Consider the following 20,203-nt stretch of genomic DNA (forward strand, 5'->3'; position numbering starts at 1 on the left):
CCCTTAACCCTCAATTGCTCAAGTTGTACTCAGTCATAATTGTAAGTCGCTTTGGATAAAAGCTTCAGCTAAATTCCATAAATGTAAATGATGAAACACCCCAGAATGAAGTTCAGTGGGGGCAGCTCATGAATGGGTTGGAGTGGGATGAATGGGTGGAGTGTAGCCAGGTAGCACACACTGTGTTTACTCTGCTGTAGCTCACACCACCCACCAGCTCGTTACAACAAACAGTAAGAGAACTAGGGGTTAGTAGCAAGTGTCTCTCTCTCTTAGGTTGGGGTGTTTGGTTTTTGTGTTCATTCTTTGGGTAGTGGGCAGAGATACGCCACCCGCACCCATTTAAACAAGGCTGGTAGATAAGGGTGGCTGAGTGTGTGTGGTTAATGCTCAATGTCATCTATGTTTTATTACACAACACTGCCTTGTCAAAGAAACACACCCATAAACGAAGCAAAATATGGTTAGTGCTTTTGGGTCGATTGAGTCCACATCTAGAGCTACATGATATGGACAAGAATATCCTACTGCCATTATATCGCTACACATTGTGACTTGCCTAGCAAAATGGTAAAAGCAGACATGTAAATGCTGGACGTCACTTCCTGGCACATCTGGGATTGGTCTGAATGCTCACAGCACACTATATAGAGATTTGCTAGAAGACTCATTTGCACACTGGAGGCTTCTGCAACAATTGTATCAGTATTGTGTCAACATTGTAATAATGACATATTGTGCAACCAGAGAGCCTCCTATGCATATATTTAAGCAGTTAAGGGACAGTAGGCGTGGAGGAACAGGTTTTTGACGTGTGTGTGTGTCAGCTACTCACCCCCCCATCTTGTAGGCTCCTACGCCACCTCTGCAGGCTCGGACGAAGCGTGGGTCCGCCAGCAAGGCCACGGGGTTGAAGGCCCCTGTAGCAAAATAGGGCCCCACCGGCCCCACAATGACGAACAGCAGGGCGTGGTCTGATCGAGACACGCCCAGTGAGGGCTGGAGTGAGCAGAGAGGAGAGGTCACCAACAGCGTGTGCTCTCTTACCGGGAGAAATGCCTCAGGGCTGCTCGGACAGGGCTAAGGAAACTTTAAAGGATGGTAAGCGTACCTCGACCCCGATGAAGGTGGGTCTGATGTAGAGGCTAGCGCTGCTGGAGTATGGAACCCACTCCTGGTCTACTTCAATCAGCTTCTCAATACACTTCAGCAGCTCCTTCTGATCAAACAACTAAAAAAATATATATATACATATATTGTAGATTATATTACTCGGGCACTGACACTCTCCCCCAGGCAAAATGAGGGTGTGTGTATACACACACACACACACACACACATGTGTTTGTGTGTGACGAAGGCTGAAGGCACCCACCATACGCGGGACTCGAACTTAGGGCTGACAGGAGGCAAACATGAGCTCTAACCACTGGACCAAAGTGCCAGCTCTCTATCATAGCAGCCAGAGCACCCATGTAACCTTCCTTAGTGACCAGAGCCTCCATTGCTATATGTGCACGCATGTCTCTGTGTGTACGTGTACGTGTGTGTGTGTGTGTGTGTGTGTGTAGAATTGGACTCACTGGAAGGCAACACCGTTCAGCGCTGCGATACATGCGCTCCATATTCAGCATAGGTCTGAACAGCCGGACGCGATCGTCCACTCCACGGAACGCCTTCATCCCTTCGAAAAGCTGGACAATGCCCACGTAGATGGACGCAGAAAGCCAGCAACGCAGTGAAGTAATGACAGGGAAACAAGGAACAGACAGCGTCGTTAAAGGCACCCCCCCACTGCACAGTCCAAGATTCAGCCGGAGACGTTCACAGTACGTCTCTCGCACGGCGATTACAGGGACCAGATGAAGATGGACATACTTGAACACATCTCACCTCTACAGAGTAGTGGAGCGCAGAAGACGCAGGGTGGAGGGACAGGTTTTGGAACGGCTTAATCTGAGGCCTCTCCCACCTTCCCTTCCCGGTCCAGTAGATGGTCAGCATGTGGTCTGAGAACTGCTTCCCGAACACCAAGGTGGAAGGGTCCGGTTTGGGCTTCAGCACAGGGTTCTTCTCCACGCTGATATCTGCAGCCTGACAGAGACATTCGGGGGTGTGGGGTGGGGGGAGAGAGAGAGGAGAAGCAGGAGAGACAGTCGACAGAGAGGGAGGTGGGAGTGTGAAGCGAATGTGCGGAAGGACACAGAGGTTTTTATTCACGATCACTGATTGCACATGCATTTGATAAAAAACAAATTCTGGATTCACTCATGCGGTTTTACTAAAAAAATTGAACGAAATTAAGCAGTTAGGAGGAAGCAGGGTTGCTGCTGACCCGGAGAAATAAAGGACAGTGCGAAAGAACAAAAGCACAGAGAGAGAGAGAGAGAGAGGTCAGAGTCCACAAGGTCATAAAAGTCATTACTTCACACTTCATGTAAATGGAGATATGCGTGCCACTCTCCAAATAAACCCCCAACTGTGAAAAGCTGTGAGTGGAATAATTTCCTGACTGGTTAACCCACATTCTACCGGTCCATGACACCTGACTGTGCTGGTACTGAGCTGTGCTAAGAAGACTGCGCAAGCCCAGTCACGCAGTCTTAAAACCGGGCTGTTGCCACGGGCTCCTGCTCCAAGTCTGTTCTTCTGGATCGGTGACTACCTTGAAGGATGAGCTGGCGAAGCGCCATGCGGCCAGCGACACAGGGAGAGGCTGACGGAAGCGTCTGTATAATGCCTTAAGACAAAGGGAAAAGGAGAATGCGGGTTAAAATAAAACCAGAATAAAGAGACAGACAGACAGTGCGCGCGCTCACCACGTCCAACGTGTTTATGCTGAAACACAAACAGCATGACGTACTTTGATGGTGTGCTGTTAAGAGCTTCTTACTGGCTACCCAACAAGGGCGTTTGGGAACATCGCGCACATGTCAGTTTCGAGACTATTGCTGCTGTTCTCTTTTTCCACCTTTTATTTGTACTTGCAACTTGCACAGATGTAGATGCACATTTCAATGTACATCTGTCTCTGCCCTCCCGTCCACCTAAACTTGAAATGTGTGTGTGGTAAACAGCCACACTACAGGTCAATACAGGTCGTTAGTTAACAGCAAAATAACGTCACATGTAAACAAGTCCGGGTGCGTTTATTGATGTGTTAGTTATGCAGCTATTAAAAAACTACAATATAACTTATTACAAACAGTTTTCAGTGGCAAAGGCCTGCACATAGGGGACGCTCGTGCCTGGTGGAAACTCGCTAACCACTCGGCATTTAAAAGTGACCACGTTGCATCTCGCTAGACACGTAAAAGGAAAACGCTCCGTCACGCTGTCTGGCAAACCAGCCCAAGCCATTTACTGCGGAGGTTTGTACCCTAGCTACCATGGCATCACTCAGGGCTTGATTTATGTTATCTAACGCCAGTTAAAGATCTAAATTTAGAGCATTGTTTGGTGATAAAATAAAGCAAAAAAAAAAAAAAAACACCCAAAAAACTAATTAAATTACTAAGACACATAAAAATGCTAATTCACCGGTTCTGCTTTTAACCACTAATCTGATTTAAGCAGATTGTAATTGCTTGCTAGTAAAGAAGAAATGTAACCACCGATCAAGTTGTCTCTGAACTGTGTATCGAGGTTTAAGCATCCCCGAATCACACAGTTACCTAAAGAGACAGGAATAATTAAACACACCTATTAATCATTGACGAGGATGTTTTAAACCTTAGTACAGGAGATACAAAGATCTTTGAACTCACCGTCCTTAGCGCTGCCATTGCCGCTGCGTTATGAATGGAAAACTAGTCCGGGTAGAAGCAAATTCTCTAAAAGGTTGTCTCTAAACGTTCCGGACTGGTCGTGACGACGTTGACTCTGTTTTTATTCACATGTCCGTTTGTGTACCTTATATACAAGCCGTATGTCAGGTTCGTAACGTTGTACAATAGTTATACAATATATACACCACTTGCAAACCTGTCCCGAACGAAGTACACTAAAAACAAAATGGTTTCTTTTGGAATGAACAGAATAGAAAGAAAATTATTTTACATTTCAGAAATGTATAATATTGTGATATCACAGACATACATTAACATATGTTAGGAAGAGTAATCACTACAATATCCTATTTACAACATGTTATTTAGGAAAAATATTGCTTCATATAGTATCATAAATAGCAGCAATTGTAGTAATTAGTATGTGTCACTGTATGAAAGATTTGGCGTCTAATCTAATAAAAGCCGGGTTAAGCAAGGTCGCTCGTTTTAACACTCAACACGGCCTCGATTGGCCAAAATTAGGGGCGTTGAGTCAGTATTTTGAGATGATTGGATAGTAAGTTAGCGTTGGCTCTTCGTTCCTGCATCTAGGGTGCGCTACATTTACGCAGATTTGACGCAACTCGAATGACACATGTAATATATCACTGTCACAAAATGCCTGTAAAAATAAACGGTAGGGAGAAGCTACTTTTCCTTTTGCGAACAGTGTAAAGGTGGGCTGAGAGAAGGGGGGGGGGGGGGGGTCCCCCTCTCTCTTACTGACTGAGTCTTTGAATAAACTTGAATCCTTTTTTTTAAGCCCTTTTTAAAAAGTAGAAATAGCAGTTCCTGCAAGCTTTTAGGTATGAAATAGGTCCCTAATTAGATACAATAGCCTCCCTCAGAAACACATCTACCAGCTGGCTATTAAAAACAGAAGTGTTCTAATGTTTTTTAACCTAGGGAACAAATCAGTGTAGCGTCTACATTTCTGACAGACAGTGTGCGTGCGCGTTCACCACGTCCAACGTGTTTATGCTGAAACACAAACAGCATGACGTACTTTGATGGTGTGCTGTTAGGAGCTTCTTACTGGCTACCCAACAAGGGCGTTTGGGAACATCGCGCACATGTCAGTTTCGAGACTGTTGCTGCTGTTCTCTTTTTCCACCTTATATTTGTACTTGCAACTTGCACAGATGTAGAGCACCTCAGCCTCACACAAGCATTTCAATGTACATCTGTCTCTGCCTTCTTGTCCACCTAAACTTGAAATGTGTGTGTGGAAAACAGCCAAACTACAGGTCAATACAGGTCGTTAGTTATGGAATGAAGCCTTGTGACCTACACGACTGCCTCTTTGAACCCCAGACATTTAAAATTAAAAGCTTGTCTTGAGTATTCTGCCTCTGCTAAAAATTAGGAGATGTGATGGAAATTTATATTAAGGTGATTTTATCCTAGAGACATTACATCTTTAAGCTATTCTATAAACATAGTAAAGACAAAAGCAAGCATCTTCTATCAGTATGTGACTGTATTCCAGCTGCATTAAAGTTTTGTTGTTCAAAAATGATTGTCAGACAAAAGTGATAAGAATTTGAACTCCTTATTGACAAAACACACAAGGTGCAGACATGTCATGTAACTGCTCACTTAATGTGCAGATTTTCACATAAATGCCCTCTGACTGAATGAAACTCTTCTATTCATCTTCCAGAATTATTACCGTACTTTATTCTGACATGATAAATTATAAACCAACACTTTGATTAAAATCAGGAATATGTAAAATATTTTATTAATAAAAAAAAGTCATTGAATCATTCAGGATGCATTAATGAATTAATCATTTGTTTAGAAATATATAATAAAATGAATATAGTGAATGTAAAAAGCATCTAAAATCTCGAATTAAAACAGTTTCTGTTTATAACTGTTGTTATAAAATTACTTTCAAACGCAAGTTCCCTGGCAAGCCTTAAGAAAGACACAGAAATCAGTAACCCGCCATGTGGAGCACACGGACTGCAGTAAACCGTGGGTCGGGATGTTTAAGGCACCTGACTCTTGAAGCCATAGTTCAGCTCCGCCCCTCCACTGAGAAACAAGTCGATGCCTGTACAGAAGGTGGCGTCGGCAGCCAGGAAAAGAGCAGCCAGGCCGCTCTCCTCCTCTGTCCCCATGCGACCCAGCAACTGTCGGGGAGGACCGGGGGGGACGTGTTAGTGCTTCACAAACATGGTGCCAGGATGCCATGGCGCTCCACAGCTTAGGAATGTGTCTGCTGCACCATGGGTCTTATACAGTTAATAAGCTGTTGGGAAGGCCTTCATGAGCCGTCATGTCTACACCATCACGGGATCGTGTTACCCCGCAAATGAAATCGGAACAGTGGGTTCGCAACAAACAGCAGTATGCTAATGTCAGAAGTTGGTTTTAGAAAGGGAAAGAGAAAAAAGAACCAGAGTGGACAGGTTAGAACTTTCTGGAGCCTTCCAGCCTAGCATTTGGGCTTGTGGATGAGAGGCTGGAGGGGGTCTGGGCTAACAGCCCAGCAGGAATGAATGATGGTCAGACAGCAGATATTCTTCCCTTGTTAATTTGCCTTTCTACCTGAGCGTTCTCTCCATCTTTGATGGCTGCAGCAGCGTCAGCTGATTGGCCAGCTAACTCCTCCCACAGAGGCGTCATCACGTTGCCAGGGGAGATGCTGGAAGATGGACATGGAGACGGATCAGTGCCTCACAAGAAAACTTGCTGAAGATCTGTTAAGAATTCCAAGGGTGACTGTCACAGTAAAAGTGTTAGACATGATTTCAGTGTGTAGTCTTAGGATTATTTTCATTGCCTGAGCACAGAACCTGCCAAATGGGTGTAATTATTACTACTAAAGATGTACAATCTTACAGTCCAATGACTAAAAAGTAAAACCTTTTCTGCAAGTGTATAACGTATTAATATAAATGATATTGTAAATATAAATATATTTGTATATAAAAGAATAAAAGCTAATGAAACAGTAAACAGAACTGACCAGTTCACCCGTACATGATAGCGACTTTCATCAACAGCCATCGCTTTGGTCATGGCAATAATTGCCCCCTAGTGGACAAAAACCAGTATGGCACTTATTCATTATCGGGCGTTATTTGCGTGCTTTCTCTAATACACTGGTTATCAGCGTTACCCCTAAGAACCCCATTCATAGGGGAATTACAACTGGCTCCAGTTTAAAAAAAAGTCTGAATCTTCAAACATGAAATTATTGCTAATGGTTTCTGTTGGACTCAAATGATCTGTTTCAATTACCAGGCAATCCTGTCAGCCATCACCACTCATCAGCTAATATCAGTTAGATTTCTATAATTCTGTTGGAATTATAAAAGCTGCACTAATTGTTGTGTATTGGAATTGGCAAATCCCCATCCAGGTGTGTGCATTTCACCTTCCCGGAGGAAATACACATACGGTCAAGATCCACAAACCTGGTTCTGAGGAACCCCACACACTCACCTTAGTGCTTCTGAGGATAAGTGCTGTGCTGAGGAGCCGCACCCCACACTCTCACCTTAGTGGCCACGTAAGGGGCTGCGTGCTTTTGTCCGATGGATGCAACCAGGCTGGAGACGTTGATGATGTTGCCTTGTGTTTTTCGCAGGTAAGGAAGAGCAAACTGACCAGAAAGATGATAAGAGGAGACACTTGAGATATTTTCTAGCCGTGAGGGAGACCGTCACTCTGGAGGTAGATGTGCGTTCTGGCCACCGTGGGAGTGAACTGCCTCTTTGGTGTGGTCAGAGCACACGTCACATGCAAGACTCAGATCTGAGGCCTGGGATGCCCACTGCATTACATTTGGGGTCAGAAGTGAGATGGTACTGTGTGTGCCCATGATCAGAGGAACTTCTCTGGTGTGACGGGAAGTCCGGTGTGACCCCGATGAGGTGTGCATGAGCAGGTGATGCGTGGAACGTGTAAAGTGCACAGGCTGCAAGCACCTGCTGTCATGCACGCTGTTACACACGCTGCCCGACTAGCCAAGTGTGATCAGTGACTTCTGCCTTTACTACAAAAGCCTCTGTGCAGAATAAGTTACTAGTAAAATCTGCTTATGCAGCTCTCTGGCCCAGCAGCCAGAACACACATTAGCTAATGCTGTATTTGTGTTTGTTATGCTGTCTGCATTTTATCCCAACTTTAGTCGTCAAACCAATACCAACTAGCTCATTCTCATCCGGTCATATGATATCTACCAATCTTGGAGGTTATGCCGATCATGTGCTTCCTCCAAGTCATGTGAAGCACCGCACGGCAGTTAAAGGAACAGAGGAAATCGCTGACTGCGCTCGTCAGCAAGCACAAGCACGCAGACGTCCGTGATTGGCTAGTGTGTGCCTGTGATTGACAGGGGACACGGAGTAATGCCACCACTCCCACAGAGCCAGTTTTACTCTCTTGGACTCTCGGCCACAGATGACTGTGGCAGCATCAGGACTCCAGCCAGATGCTTCTCTAAAAGATCCAGTGCAAGCACCTCATATTTGGTGATCTCTGGTTTTTGAATATCTTTGTACTGTACTGAAAGGTACTCCACTGAATCTGTCTGTTCTGTTATACCTGGTGATTTTAAAGACAATACCAACTTATTATTCTGTCTGATCTGTTTCGTCACAGCATAGACGAGCACTTCACCTGAGGGCACATACTGCAATACTGTCAGAGTTCTTCTAGATAAATTTAATTCTAAATTTGAGAAAATTATCTATGAACAGAGACTTTCTACAATTGATCAAAACAGCTTGATTAAAGAAAAGGTATTTTATGAGTACACAACATAGAAGTAAAAATAGGAGAACACAGCAGTGCAGGACAGACGGGACAGACAGGACAGACCGGACAGGAGCTCTCACCTTCGATGCAAGAAAGTAGCTAATCAAGTTTAGATTGAGCAAGTCCTTAAACTCCTCTGCACTGGTCTCATCCGTGGTTTTGTGAGGGGGATCTGTGAGACAGGAGACAGCTTTTACTTGATTGGCTCTCACTGCCGTCAATACTGAGACAGCGTCTGTAAAAGCATCTGCAGCAGCTCTAGAATTTCACATGAATATTTCTTGGAATGACGTTAAGTTTTATCCCAACTGAGCTTTACAAAACAATCTCTTTCAGTTAGTTATCACAAGAAGAACCTAAATGCTGGCCAATCAAAACACGGAAGCAGAGAGAAGACCACTTACGCCACCCGGCATTATTGACCAAACAGTCGATCTGTCCAAAGTGCTCGACGGTCACTGTCATCAGTCTCTAAGAAATGAAAACAGAGACGTTTGTTCAAGGTAAAAGTATGCAGTGAATAGTGACCTTATGGCACCAGGAGCGTGCGTGAAATCAAACCTTGAGGTCATCTTCTTTGGAGATGTCGCACGGCACAAACAGACATGAGCCTGGCACTGCTGTGTTGAGCCTGGTCTCCAGAGCTTTACCTGCCTCTTCTTATGAAGGGAAGAACATAAGAACATAACATAAATCAAACACATAGGTGCATATGAGCCATACTCAACTGGCATAAGGTGTATCATTCTGATCATCATCCCTCAGCACTTCAGCAATCACGTCTACAAAGAACACGCAAATAAACACGAAGGCCTACATAAACACGACACAGGCGCTTTCAAACAAGACCACTTACGTCCTCTGGCGCAGAAAACAACCTTCGCCCCGTTCTCCACTGCAAAGGCGAACAGAAACAGAACCTGAGTAACACTCAACACGCGTCTCCCGGCGGTGTGTCTCTCTCCGCCGGAGCGCGCGCGACCTTACCGAATACTTCGACGACGCCTCTCCCGATCCCCTTAGAGCCCCCGGTCACCACGGCGACCTTGTCGGCGTAGCGCCGCGCGCTGGCCATGCTCGCCTGCAACCCAGATGGCACCGAATCCGCCGCTCGCACGCGTCTTAAAGACTCTCGGCGCGCGAACCTCCTTCCGCAAAGGCACGCGGACGTTTTTCACCGTCGCGTGCCCTGTCACGGGAGACGAGGCCAAGCGCCGCGGCAGTATGGAAAGCCAAAGTGGTCAAAACGTCAGTGGTCGTGGACGCTGCGTAAAATCGGGCCGCTGTCACATGATCTGCAAACGGCGCTAACCGTAAAAAGAGATCATTTTCTTTGGGTGTTACTATAATGTCCTAAATAGGCCCCATATTGCATATTTTCCTTCACGTTGCTCGTTGAGGCCGGAAGGTCAAGGTTTCTTTGTTACAGGGACGATAGTGGACCGTTTGAAGCAGGATGAGATGATACCAAGCGTCAGGGAGAGGTTAAAGATGTCAGTGAATACCGGGGCTAGCAGGTCTGCGCAGGCTTTGAGACTGCAGATACAGTCTGGTCCCGCTGCCTTCCTGGTATTCACTCTTTTAAACACTTTCCTCACATCACTCTCTGTGATGATGAGAGGGCGCAGTGAATGGAAATCTTTAAACTTGTGAGGAAAGGTTTGTGCATTACACTACACAACAGGTTTTTACCTTTTTTGGACAACAAACTAAAATAGGTGGACCCTACAGTACTTTTTATGCTGAATGTTTCTAAAATAGGGCATGTTTTAAGCGACAGAACAATTTTACAATAACTATAAATACAATTTATAAATAAGGCTGTTAATACACTTCTAAAATATACGGGTGTATGATTTCCGCAATTTGCCTCTGGAAATAAAGCTGTCTCGGTCTATAATAAAGTTCTGTCGGGTCTGTCTGTCTGCTTGCCTGTTGAGCATCCCTTAAAGACCCAGTGTCCAGTAATAGCCTGCCAGTGGGGGTGTGTGTGGGGTGAGGGGGTGTGTGTGTGTGATGGAGCATGTATTGAATTTCAGCATGACAGCATTCCCCAGCACTGCTGTGGGTGCGAGATGCAGCGCAGGGCATGAGAGACAGGAGACAGTCACCTGCAAACAGCCTCAAGTTTCCCGCCACCCTCAGCAAGGGGAGCAGTAGCCCCCTACTGGAGGCATGCATGGGGGATCTATCAGGAGGAGTGCAGATGGACAGCGAGGTGCAGCGAACAGCAGACACGGCGCGTGGTGTGTGTTGGAGAGGTGGTTGAGAAACAGTGGCTGTCTATGAATGAATTAGTCTAGTTTAAAAAGCAATCGTTTTACGGTAAACTTACAGTAGGTGAGTGACTTGGGGTTAGTGTTGAGACACCTGGAGAAGCTCTTCAGGAAGAAGGGGGCACACAGTCTCCCAGCTTTACTGTACGCTACGTTCAGCTCACTGTGAGTCTGCCCCTTTTATCTGGGAAGATTTCCTGTCTGTGTATATGGTCTTTTGGTCTTGTTTGTCTTCAGGCAGATTAAGTCTAGTCTAAGACAAGACTTATTATCACTACGGAGAATCATTAGGACAAAAAGTCAACCACTGTATAAAAAGCAGACTTTAATGGTCTGTGTAGTAACTGTTTCATAGGTTGTGAATGACTGAAATGCTGGATTTGCAACATACAGAAAACAGTTTGGTGGTTATCAGATTTTGATAAAGGGCTTTCTATTTCATCTTTTGGTTTTGGCTTTTTTCATAGAAAAGTTCATTTTTTGAGTGCCGAGTGAAAACAGATTTCTTGAAATATGGACCTCGTATTGGCACAAAATTGTATATATTTTACAGGGTATAGTATTACCTTCATTTATAATATTTATTTAAATAATATTTTTCATTTATAGTGTTTTTTCACTAATAAATAATAAATAGACTGAATGATTCTCTAAAATGAATTCCTAAATGCAATTGACTACAAGAAAATTAAATCCTAACTGTAAAAGCCAGGAGGACAATCGTTATAAAATTATCTTGTATAATATATAAGTGGCAATTACAGAAACTTTTTGCAGGCCACTTTTCGCAAGATATCAGAAACATTTTATTGAAGACCATCAACCCTTGAAGAGCTCTGTGTCTAGCTCCCATGTTTGTACTTCATAAACCCAAATGTAGTATTGAGGCAGTCGTGACTGAGGCATTAGCCAACCCCCCCCGCCCTGCATATGCCACACTCATATGACACTATTCCATTTCTGCCCTCCATGACAGGGAGACGTGTCCCCCTCTCTACAACAGGGAGACGTGTCCTGAGTGGACCTCAGCAGTGGAGCACCGTGAGCGGGAGGAATGGACAGCCACCGGAAGGGCGGCGGCACAGGGGAGAGGAAGCACTGCAGTGGTGAGGAGGTCAGGGAGCGCCCGGAGAGCAACAAGAGTAGCAAGGAGCGTCGCAACCAGGCGGAGAAGGGCGAGAAGGAGCCATGGGAAGGCCGGCGTAGCGGGGGATGGGCGCTGAGCGAGCGGCTGGCCATCAATGTGTCGGGCATGCGCTACGAAACGCAGCTGCGCACGCTGGCCCAGTTCCCGGACTCGCTCCTGGGTGACCCACGGCGGCGCCTCCGCTACTTCGACCCACTGCGCAACGAGCTCTTCCTGGACCGGAACCGGTTCTGCTTCGACGCCATTCTCTACTTCTACCAGTCGGGCGGACGGCTGCGCCGGCCTGCCAATGTCCCGCTGGACATCTTCATGGATGAGCTGCGGTTCTATGAGCTGGGGGACGACATCATGACTCGTTTCAAGGAGGACGAGGGCTTCCCGAAGGAGGAGGTCAAGCTGCTGCCCGAGCGCCCTCTGCAGAGGAAGCTGTGGATGTTGTTCGAGCACCCGGATTCGTCCAGCGGCGCCCGCATCATTGCCATCGTCAGTGTCATGGTCATCGTGGTCTCCATCGTCATCTTCTGCCTGGAGACCCTGCCTGAGTTCAGGACAGAGAAAGAGGTGAGCGAGGTCGGAGAGAGCGAGAGAGCGAAAGAGAGACAGAGAGATGGTGTGCGTACAGGTGGACACAACTCATATAAGAGAAGCAGTGAACTGAAGCAGGAGAACAGGGGTACACAAGTCCACTTCCTGCAGAGTTTAGTACCGAGTATAATCTAACACACCTGGCTCTAATATTGAGATGCTACTGAGATGCTACTGAAGTGAGAGAGAGAGGGAGAGAGGGAGAGAGAGAGAAAGGGAGAGAGAGAAAGAGAGAAAGAGAGAGAGGGAGAGAGAGAGAGCAAGAGAGAGATAGAGAGGGAGAGAGAGAGGGAGGGGGGTAGCAAAGCGCAAAGGAGCAGGAGACAGAAGAGATTTAAGGGAGAGAGGATTGTGATGAGTTTGGGTTATGCTGTATCAGATTAGTTTCCTAGGAGCGAGCCAACTTCTTGCTCACCAGTTGCTAGTCCCCAAACTCCACCTGTCTTTCTGGGCAAACGGGACAGATACGGATGAGGAGCGAAATAAAGAGAGAGAGAGAGAGGGAGAGAGAGAGAGAGAGAGAGAGGGGATGACTGACGAGCTCATGTATTCTCATGTTACCTCTTAGGGCTCTGAGGTACTATATTTAAAAGGAGGACAACCCTCAGAGAACATCCACAGAGAGAGTAGAGTAGCTGCTGAGCACAAACACACTGACTCACAGGCTTAAACAGGCACGGAAAAATTGTGAGGCTACAGTGAGGTGCCTGTGCACTGATGCACGCGCGCACACACATCGTGAGAGGAAGCACTACAGTTGCTGTGGTTTTTTTCTCAGTATGGTCAGCATATGAATGCGTGTGTGTAAATGTGTGTATGTGAACAAATCTGTGTAGCATTTTTTCATCTTCCCGCTGAACAGGAATTACTGTAAGTCTGTATGAATATAAAGAAATTATTACGAGGAAAGGAAACTAGTAAACTAGTATATTACGTAGTAATTAATTAGTATACGGGTATAAAACCAGAGACAGCCTGGCAGAAAATTAAATGCGTAAATGCATTATTTATAACACTGAATGCATTTTAAAATTGTTATTGGAAAATAATACTTAAATGCAGCCTAATACACTCCTTTATTTAGTTAGGCGTTCACTATCTCGCCTCTCCTCCTCTTTCTTCTGTGTGTTCTAAAGAATGAGAGTGTAATGCCCAACACTTTACAGAGGTGCGGCACCGGCAAAGTAGTGCAAAGCGATACAAATAATTTGGGGTTGAGTAGGAGCTTTACTGCGCCGAGTGGTGTTTGTGATGTAGTGCCACAAAAGTTTGCATGGATATAAAATACTATAGCCTCTGAATCTGGGGTGCTTACATAATGCTAACAATATGCAAGAATTTGAAAAGACTCTGATAGGGCTTTTAAATGACTAAAGTCTGTCATCCTCTCACATCTAAATATAATGTGCCATTAGTCACAGAGATTTTAGTCACAGATTAGGATTTTGCAAAGACAGGGGATTTATTTCTAAAGCCACAATTAGATTCCTTTTGAGATTATCATGATCCAGTTGGAAATTTACAAGAAGAGAAACTGTTAAAGAGTGGAGCAGAAGCAGAAACAGCTTGTGACCACAGCTGCCTCCCTGTGTGTGCCGTGTTGTCTTTAGGCCAGTCCAGCGTCTCCTCCCTGTGTGTGCCGTGTTGTCTTTAGGCCAGTCCAGCGTCTCCTCCCTGTGTGTGCCGTGTTGTCTTTAGACCAGTCCTGCGTCTCCTCCCTGTGTGTGCCGTGTTGTCTTTAAGACAGTCCAGCGTCTCCTCCCTGTGTGTGCCGTGTTGTCTTTAAGACAGTCCAGCGTCTCCTCCCTGTGTGTGCCGTGTTGTCTTTAGGCCAGTCCAGCGTCTCCTCCCTGTGTGTGCCGTGTTGTCTTTAGGCCAGTCCTGCGTTTCCTCCCTGTGTGTGCCGTGTTGTCTTTAGGCCAGTCCAGCGTCTCCTCCCTGTGTGTGCCGTGTTGTCTTTAGGCCAGTCCAGCGTCTCCTCCCTGTGTGTGCCGTGTTGTCTTTAGGCCAGTCCAGCGTCTCCTCCCTGTGTGTGCCGTGTTGTCTTTAGGCCAGTCCAACGTCTCCTCCCTGTGTGTGCCGTGTTGTCTTTAAGACAGTCCAGCGTCTCCTCCCTGTGTGTGCCGTGTTGTCTTTAAGACAGTCCAGCGTCTCCTCCCTGTGTGTGCCGTGTTGTCTTTAGGCCAGTCCAGCGTCTCCTCCCTGTGTGTGCCGTGTTGTCTTTAGGCCAGTCCTGCGTCTCCTCCCTGTGTGTGCCGTGTTGTCTTTAGGCCAGTCCAGCGTCTCCTCCCTGTGTGTGCCGTGTTGTCTTTAGGCCAGTCCAGCGTCTCCTCCCTGTGTGTGCCGTGTTGTCTTTAGGCCAGTCCAGCATCTCCTCCCTGTGTGTGCCGTGTTGTCTTTAGGCCAGTCCAGCGTCTCCTCCCTGTGTGTGCCGTGTTGTCTTTAAGACAGTCCAGCGTCTCCTCCCTGTGTGTGCCGTGTTGTCTTTAAGACAGTCCAGCGTCTCCTCCCTGTGTGTGCCGTGTTGTCTTTAGGCCAGTCCTGCGTCTCCTCCCTGTGTGTGCCGTGTTGTCTTTAAGACAGTCCAGCGTCTCCTCCCTGTGTGTGCCGTGTTGTCTTTAAGACAGTCCAGCGTCTCCTCCCTGTGTGTGCCGTGTTGTCTTTAGGCCAGTCCAGCGTCTCCTCCCTGTGTGTGCCGTGTTGTCTTTAGGCCAGTCCTGCGTCTCCTCCCTGTGTGTGCCGTGTTGTCTTTAGGCCAGTCCAGCGTCTCCTCCCTGTGTGTGCCGTGTTGTCTTTAGGCCAGTCCAGCGTCTCCTCCCTGTGTGTGCCGTGTTGTCTTTAGGCCAGTCCAGCGTCTCCTCCCTGTGTGTGCCGTGTTGTCTTTAGGCCAGTCCAGCGTCTCCTCCCTGTGTGTGCCGTGTTGTCTTTAGGCCAGTCCTGCGTCTCCTCCCTGTGTGTGCCGTGTTGTCTTTAAGACAGTCCAGCGTCTCCTCCCTGTGTGTGCCGTGTTGTCTTTAAGACAGTCCAGCGTCTCCTCCCTGTGTGTGCCGTGTTGTCTTTAGGCCAGTCCAGCGTCTCCTCCCTGTGTGTGCCGTGTTGTCTTTAGGCCAGTCCTGCGTCTCCTCCCTGTGTGTGCCGTGTTGTCTTTAGGCCAGTCCAGCGTCTCCTCCCTGTGTGTGCCGTGTTGTCTTTAGGCCAGTCCAGCGTCTCCTCCCTGTGTGTGCCGTGTTGTCTTTAGGCCAGTCCAGCGTCTCCTCCCTGTGTGTGCCGTGTTGTCTTTAGGCCAGTCCAGCGTCTCCTCCCTGTGTGTGCTGTGTTGTCTTTAGGCCAGTCCTGCGTCTCCTCCCTGTGTGTGCCGTGTTGTCTTTAGGCCAGTCCAGCGTCTCCTCCCTGTGTGTGCTGTGTTGTCTTTAGGCCAGTCCTGCGTCTCCTCCCTGTGTGTGCCGTGTTGTCTTTAGGCCAGTCCAGCGTCTCCTCCCTGTGTGTGCCATGTTGTCTTTAGGCCAGTCCAACGTCTCCTCCCTGTGTGTGCTGTGTTGTCTTTAAGACAGTCCAGCGTCTCCTCCCTGTGTGTGCTGTGTTGTCTTTAGGCCAGTCCTCCGTCTCCTCCCTGTGTGTGCCGTGTTGTCTTTAGGCCAGTCCTGCGTCTCCTCCCTGTGTGTGCTGTGTTGTCTTTAGGCCAGTCCCGCGTCTCCTCCCTGTGTGTGCTGTGTTGTCTTTAGGCCAGTCCAGCGTCTCCTCCCTGTGTGTGCTGTGTTGTCTTTAGGCCAGTCCAGCGTCTCCTCCCTGTCTCATCTGCCTGTCAGGGATGTTCCTGTGCTCACTTTACTGCTTCCTGGTTGGTGCTGGTTAGAGATCTCCTACTGGTTTTTGACCATGTCCACATCAACATTTGTATGAGTCGAGATCAAAAACTCAATAATAATATTAAACACGGTTGATTTTATCAGAACGAAATATTGTCACAGAATATTAGAAATCTGTGACAGTGAATTTACTTGAAAAGTAAGGCCAGCATAAGTAGTTATCTGGAAACATGGGCACTGGTGACCTGCGCACTCTGCACGCTACACACTCCCTCATCCACATCATGCAATAGCTTTCACTGTAAGCTACACTGTAAGATTTGTATCACCTGTTTGCAAATTTTGTTTATGTGGACCAAAATTCAGTTAGCTTGCTTCGTGGAACACTCTCCTGATAGATTTAATATATTTAATTTTAATATTTAATTTTATTTAAAAAATTTTCTTTGTGTTTCCACAATCATTTTTGAATGATTTTGGTCATCTGATCTTTTATTTACTTAACATTTCATGCAGTGGACAGGCAAATTCTGATCGAACGTATAAGTAAATCTGTGTATTGTCAGTGTAAAAAATGAAACATTATGTTAGTTAGCGACATGTCCAAGGGGCACAGAGCAGAGCCATGCCGGACTGCACTCTGTTAGTATCCCATTCACACTAACAAACTGGGTGAGCTTTGTCAAATAATAGCTACAAAATGCATGAACCTGTCCTTGTAAAGATTACAAGCCCGCCCTGTGTACAAGAGAAATCCATCTTGGATGTGTGTATGAGAGTGTTTAAGAGGAGTATATTTATGTTCGTTGGTGTGCATGTCAGAGAGAAGCGTATTTTGTATGCATGTGTGCATGTGAGTGTGTGAGAGCGAGGTGGTGTGAATGTCAGAGTGAAGTGTATGAGCATATGGCACTAGCTCCTGATCTATTATGGTGATGAGAGGTGTGTTTTCAGCACATGCTGTGGAAGCTCAGTCTCAGTCTTATAGTTTTCTCCTCTCCTCTCCTAAAACCAAAAAGAGCACATAAAATACAGGCTAACTGACACTTCTGCCAGGTCTTACCTCCACTTAATTTCTAACCCCTCTGCTATCTTATTTTAATCAGTGCTTTGCTCTCATCCTCTCTTTTCCTCTTCCTCGTTCTCCTCTTCCTCCCCTTCTCTGTTGTGTCCAGCACAACTTGCACCAGCCCCACGCTGCCACACCCAACGGCACCATGCTACCACCTCTGTCCTCGTCTCCCTTCGCTGACCCCTTCTTCATGGTGGAGACCATGTGCATCTGCTGGTTCTCCTTCGAGCTGCTCATGCGTTTTGCCTGCTGTCCCAGCAAGATGCAGTTCTTCAAAGATGTCATGAACATCATCGACTTCTTCGCCATCGTCCCCTACTTCGTCACGCTGTGGACGGAGCTCGTTCAGTCCCCAGGGGGCACGCCCAGCATGTCTCTGGCCATCATCAGGGTCATCCGTCTGGTGAGGGTCTTCCGGATTTTCAAGCTGTCGCGTCACTCCAAGGGTCTGCAGATCCTGGGTCAGACACTGAAGGCAAGCCTGAGGGAGCTCGCCCTGCTCATCTTCTTCCTCTTTATCGGAGTCATCCTCTTCTCCAGCGCCGTCTACTTCGCTGAGGTTGACAACCAGGGCACGGCCTTTACCAGCATCCCCGAGGCCTTCTGGTGGGCCGTGGTCTCCATGACGACAGTCGGCTACGGCGACATGTACCCGGAGACCGTGGGTGGGAAGCTGGTGGGGTCCATGTGCGCTATTGCCGGCGTGCTGACCATCTCTCTGCCTGTGCCCGTCATTGTGTCCAACTTCAGCTACTTCTACCACCGCGAGATGGAGTGCGAGGACAGCCAGGAGTACACGCACGTCAGCACCACGCTCTGGGAGAAGGACGATGACAGTGAGGCAGAGGGCGAGATCGAGGGCGAGGAAGGCTCAGAGGTGTCCCTGAGCGACTACGAGCCCTTGGAGGCTGGGGAGGTTTACAGGGGCATCTGCGTGCCCATGAATGAGGCCCTTCTGGCTGGGCTGTATGCGGGACAGGCAGGGGATCAGAGGATGGGCAACGTCTGCTTTCGGGAGCAGCTGGTCACCCAGGTGTAAGAAACCAGACAGACGGGGAGAGGGGGTGGGGAGAGGAGACTCGGGTCAACTGGACCATACGTCTGCCGCTATAACAATCAGCTTTATCCAAACTCTACCAAATCTGGGTAGAAAGGAGGAAAAGGATGAAGAGAAGGGAGAAGATGAAGAGGATGAAGGGAAGGGAGAGGAGGATGAGGAGTTGTCATCCAGTCACTGCAGAGCCATTTGAACTGTGGCCTTTCAGATCTAAACATATCACTTTTGTTACCCAATCAAGGGATTTTATTTTCATTCATTTGTATAACTATTTATCTATCTATAAATGTCATTGAGTAGTAGTTATCTTTTTACTTATTTGAGCACTCGTATCATTGTAAGTATCTGTGTGGACAGTTTGAATAGCGCTGACTGAAATAATGTGGCATAGATACGTTTTAATGTAGAGGGCAGAAGCTGACCTGCTCTGGCACTGTTGCTATGCCAAAGACAAAGCAAACACTCAGGAGAGAATCACCAACAGCAAACGCCCAGGACAGAGTCACAGACAGCAAACGCCCAGGACAGAGTCACAGACAGCAAACGCTCAGGAGATAATCACAGACAGCAAACGTCCAGGACAGAGTCACCGACAGCAAACGCCCAGGACAGAGTCACAGACAGCAAACGCTCAGGAGATAAACACTGACAGCAAGCGCCCAGGACAGAGTCACCGAGAGCAAACGCCCAGGAGATAATCACTGACAGCAAACCCCCAGGACAGAGTCACCGACAGCAAACTCTCAGGAGATAATCACTGACAGCAAACGCTCAGGAGATAATCACTGACAGCAAACGCCCAGGACAGAGTCACCGACAGCAAACGCCCAGGACAGAGTCACCGACAGCAAACATCAAGGACAGAATCACCGACAGCAAACATCAAGGACAGTCACTTAAACCGCTTTTGAAGAAGGGACAGCTGATCTGATAAGTATGAATGAGCCGTTATTCACAAAAATGTTATTTGTGCATATGTGCTGTATGTATGAGGATGCACGTGTGTGTGTGTGTGTGTGTGTGTGTGTGTGTGTGTGTATATGCATGTATGTGTTTGCTTCTTAAGCTAACGTTATATCAGAAGTGTATTTAGATAAAGAATCAGTGTGAACCTTATAAATGTATATTTAATAAAAGATTATTTTGTCAATAAATGAGAGACAGTCTGACTTTATAGAAAAATAATTACTTTATAGAAAATGTGCCTATTATATATATTATATATAGTATATTATATATATTATATATAGTATATTATATATAGTATATTATATATATTATATATAGTATATTATATATAGTATATTATATATATTATATATAGTATATTATATATAGTATATTATATATAGTATATTATATATTTATCATCATATTGTGATGGCATGAAAGAAGCGAGAGGCAAATTTGAACTAATATGTTCAGATTTTTGCTAATATGTTCAGATTTTTGCTCTGTCAAAGAAGCAATGACGAGTCTAGATAGTCTCCGGGATCGGAGCAGCGTTGCACCAACAGACGCTCGTGATCCTGCCTGCTAGTGCGGCGCGCTGCCCCTCCTGTGGGAGTATGAATAGGGTGCAGCGTTAAATGAGCCGCAGGTGTCTCCTGTCAGAAGACAGGTGATTGTGAGTGGGGGAGGCAAGTGCTATAGT

General features: G+C 46.7%; 3 protein-coding genes across 3 annotated transcripts in view; 1 reads left to right on the forward strand and 2 right to left on the reverse strand.

Moving 5' to 3' along the window:
- Window positions 1-4,239, reverse strand: part of bcat2 (branched chain amino-acid transaminase 2, mitochondrial) — a 7,430-nt gene extending 3,191 nt beyond the window's left edge. Inside the window, exons 1-6 of the mRNA XM_035533612.1 lie at window positions 3,768-4,239; window positions 2,666-2,740; window positions 1,894-2,094; window positions 1,584-1,694; window positions 1,112-1,231; window positions 836-999 (exon numbers count right to left, since the gene is read on the reverse strand). Coding sequence (XP_035389505.1) covers window positions 836-999; window positions 1,112-1,231; window positions 1,584-1,694; window positions 1,894-2,094; window positions 2,666-2,740; window positions 3,768-3,785 — 689 coding nt within the window. The 5' untranslated portion in view covers window positions 3,786-4,239. The remainder of the gene's footprint in view (window positions 1-835; window positions 1,000-1,111; window positions 1,232-1,583; window positions 1,695-1,893; window positions 2,095-2,665; window positions 2,741-3,767) is intronic.
- Window positions 4,240-5,551: 1,312 nt separating this feature from the next.
- Window positions 5,552-9,816, reverse strand: hsd17b14 (hydroxysteroid (17-beta) dehydrogenase 14). The gene is made up of 9 exons (XM_027025683.2): window positions 9,594-9,816; window positions 9,463-9,501; window positions 9,168-9,265; window positions 9,011-9,077; window positions 8,687-8,778; window positions 7,345-7,449; window positions 6,811-6,878; window positions 6,390-6,486; window positions 5,552-5,971 (listed from the first exon to the last, which is right to left on the reverse strand). The coding sequence occupies exons 1-9, from the start codon at window positions 9,679-9,681 to the stop codon at window positions 5,828-5,830; spliced, it is 798 nt and encodes a 265-aa protein (XP_026881484.1). The 5' UTR covers window positions 9,682-9,816; the 3' UTR covers window positions 5,552-5,827.
- Window positions 9,817-10,813: 997 nt separating this feature from the next.
- Window positions 10,814-19,703, forward strand: LOC113587148 (potassium voltage-gated channel subfamily A member 7). Its single transcript, XM_027025682.2, has 3 exons — window positions 10,814-11,047; window positions 11,859-12,590; window positions 17,596-19,703. Exons 2-3 carry the CDS (start codon window positions 11,937-11,939, stop codon window positions 18,529-18,531), a joined length of 1,590 nt encoding a protein of 529 aa, XP_026881483.2. The 5' UTR covers window positions 10,814-11,047; window positions 11,859-11,936; the 3' UTR covers window positions 18,532-19,703.
- Window positions 19,704-20,203: the final 500 nt, after the last annotated feature.

Source organism: Electrophorus electricus, chromosome 1 (assembly GCF_013358815.1).
Source record: "Electrophorus electricus isolate fEleEle1 chromosome 1, fEleEle1.pri, whole genome shotgun sequence".
Taxonomy (NCBI): Eukaryota; Metazoa; Chordata; class Actinopteri; order Gymnotiformes; family Gymnotidae; genus Electrophorus; species Electrophorus electricus.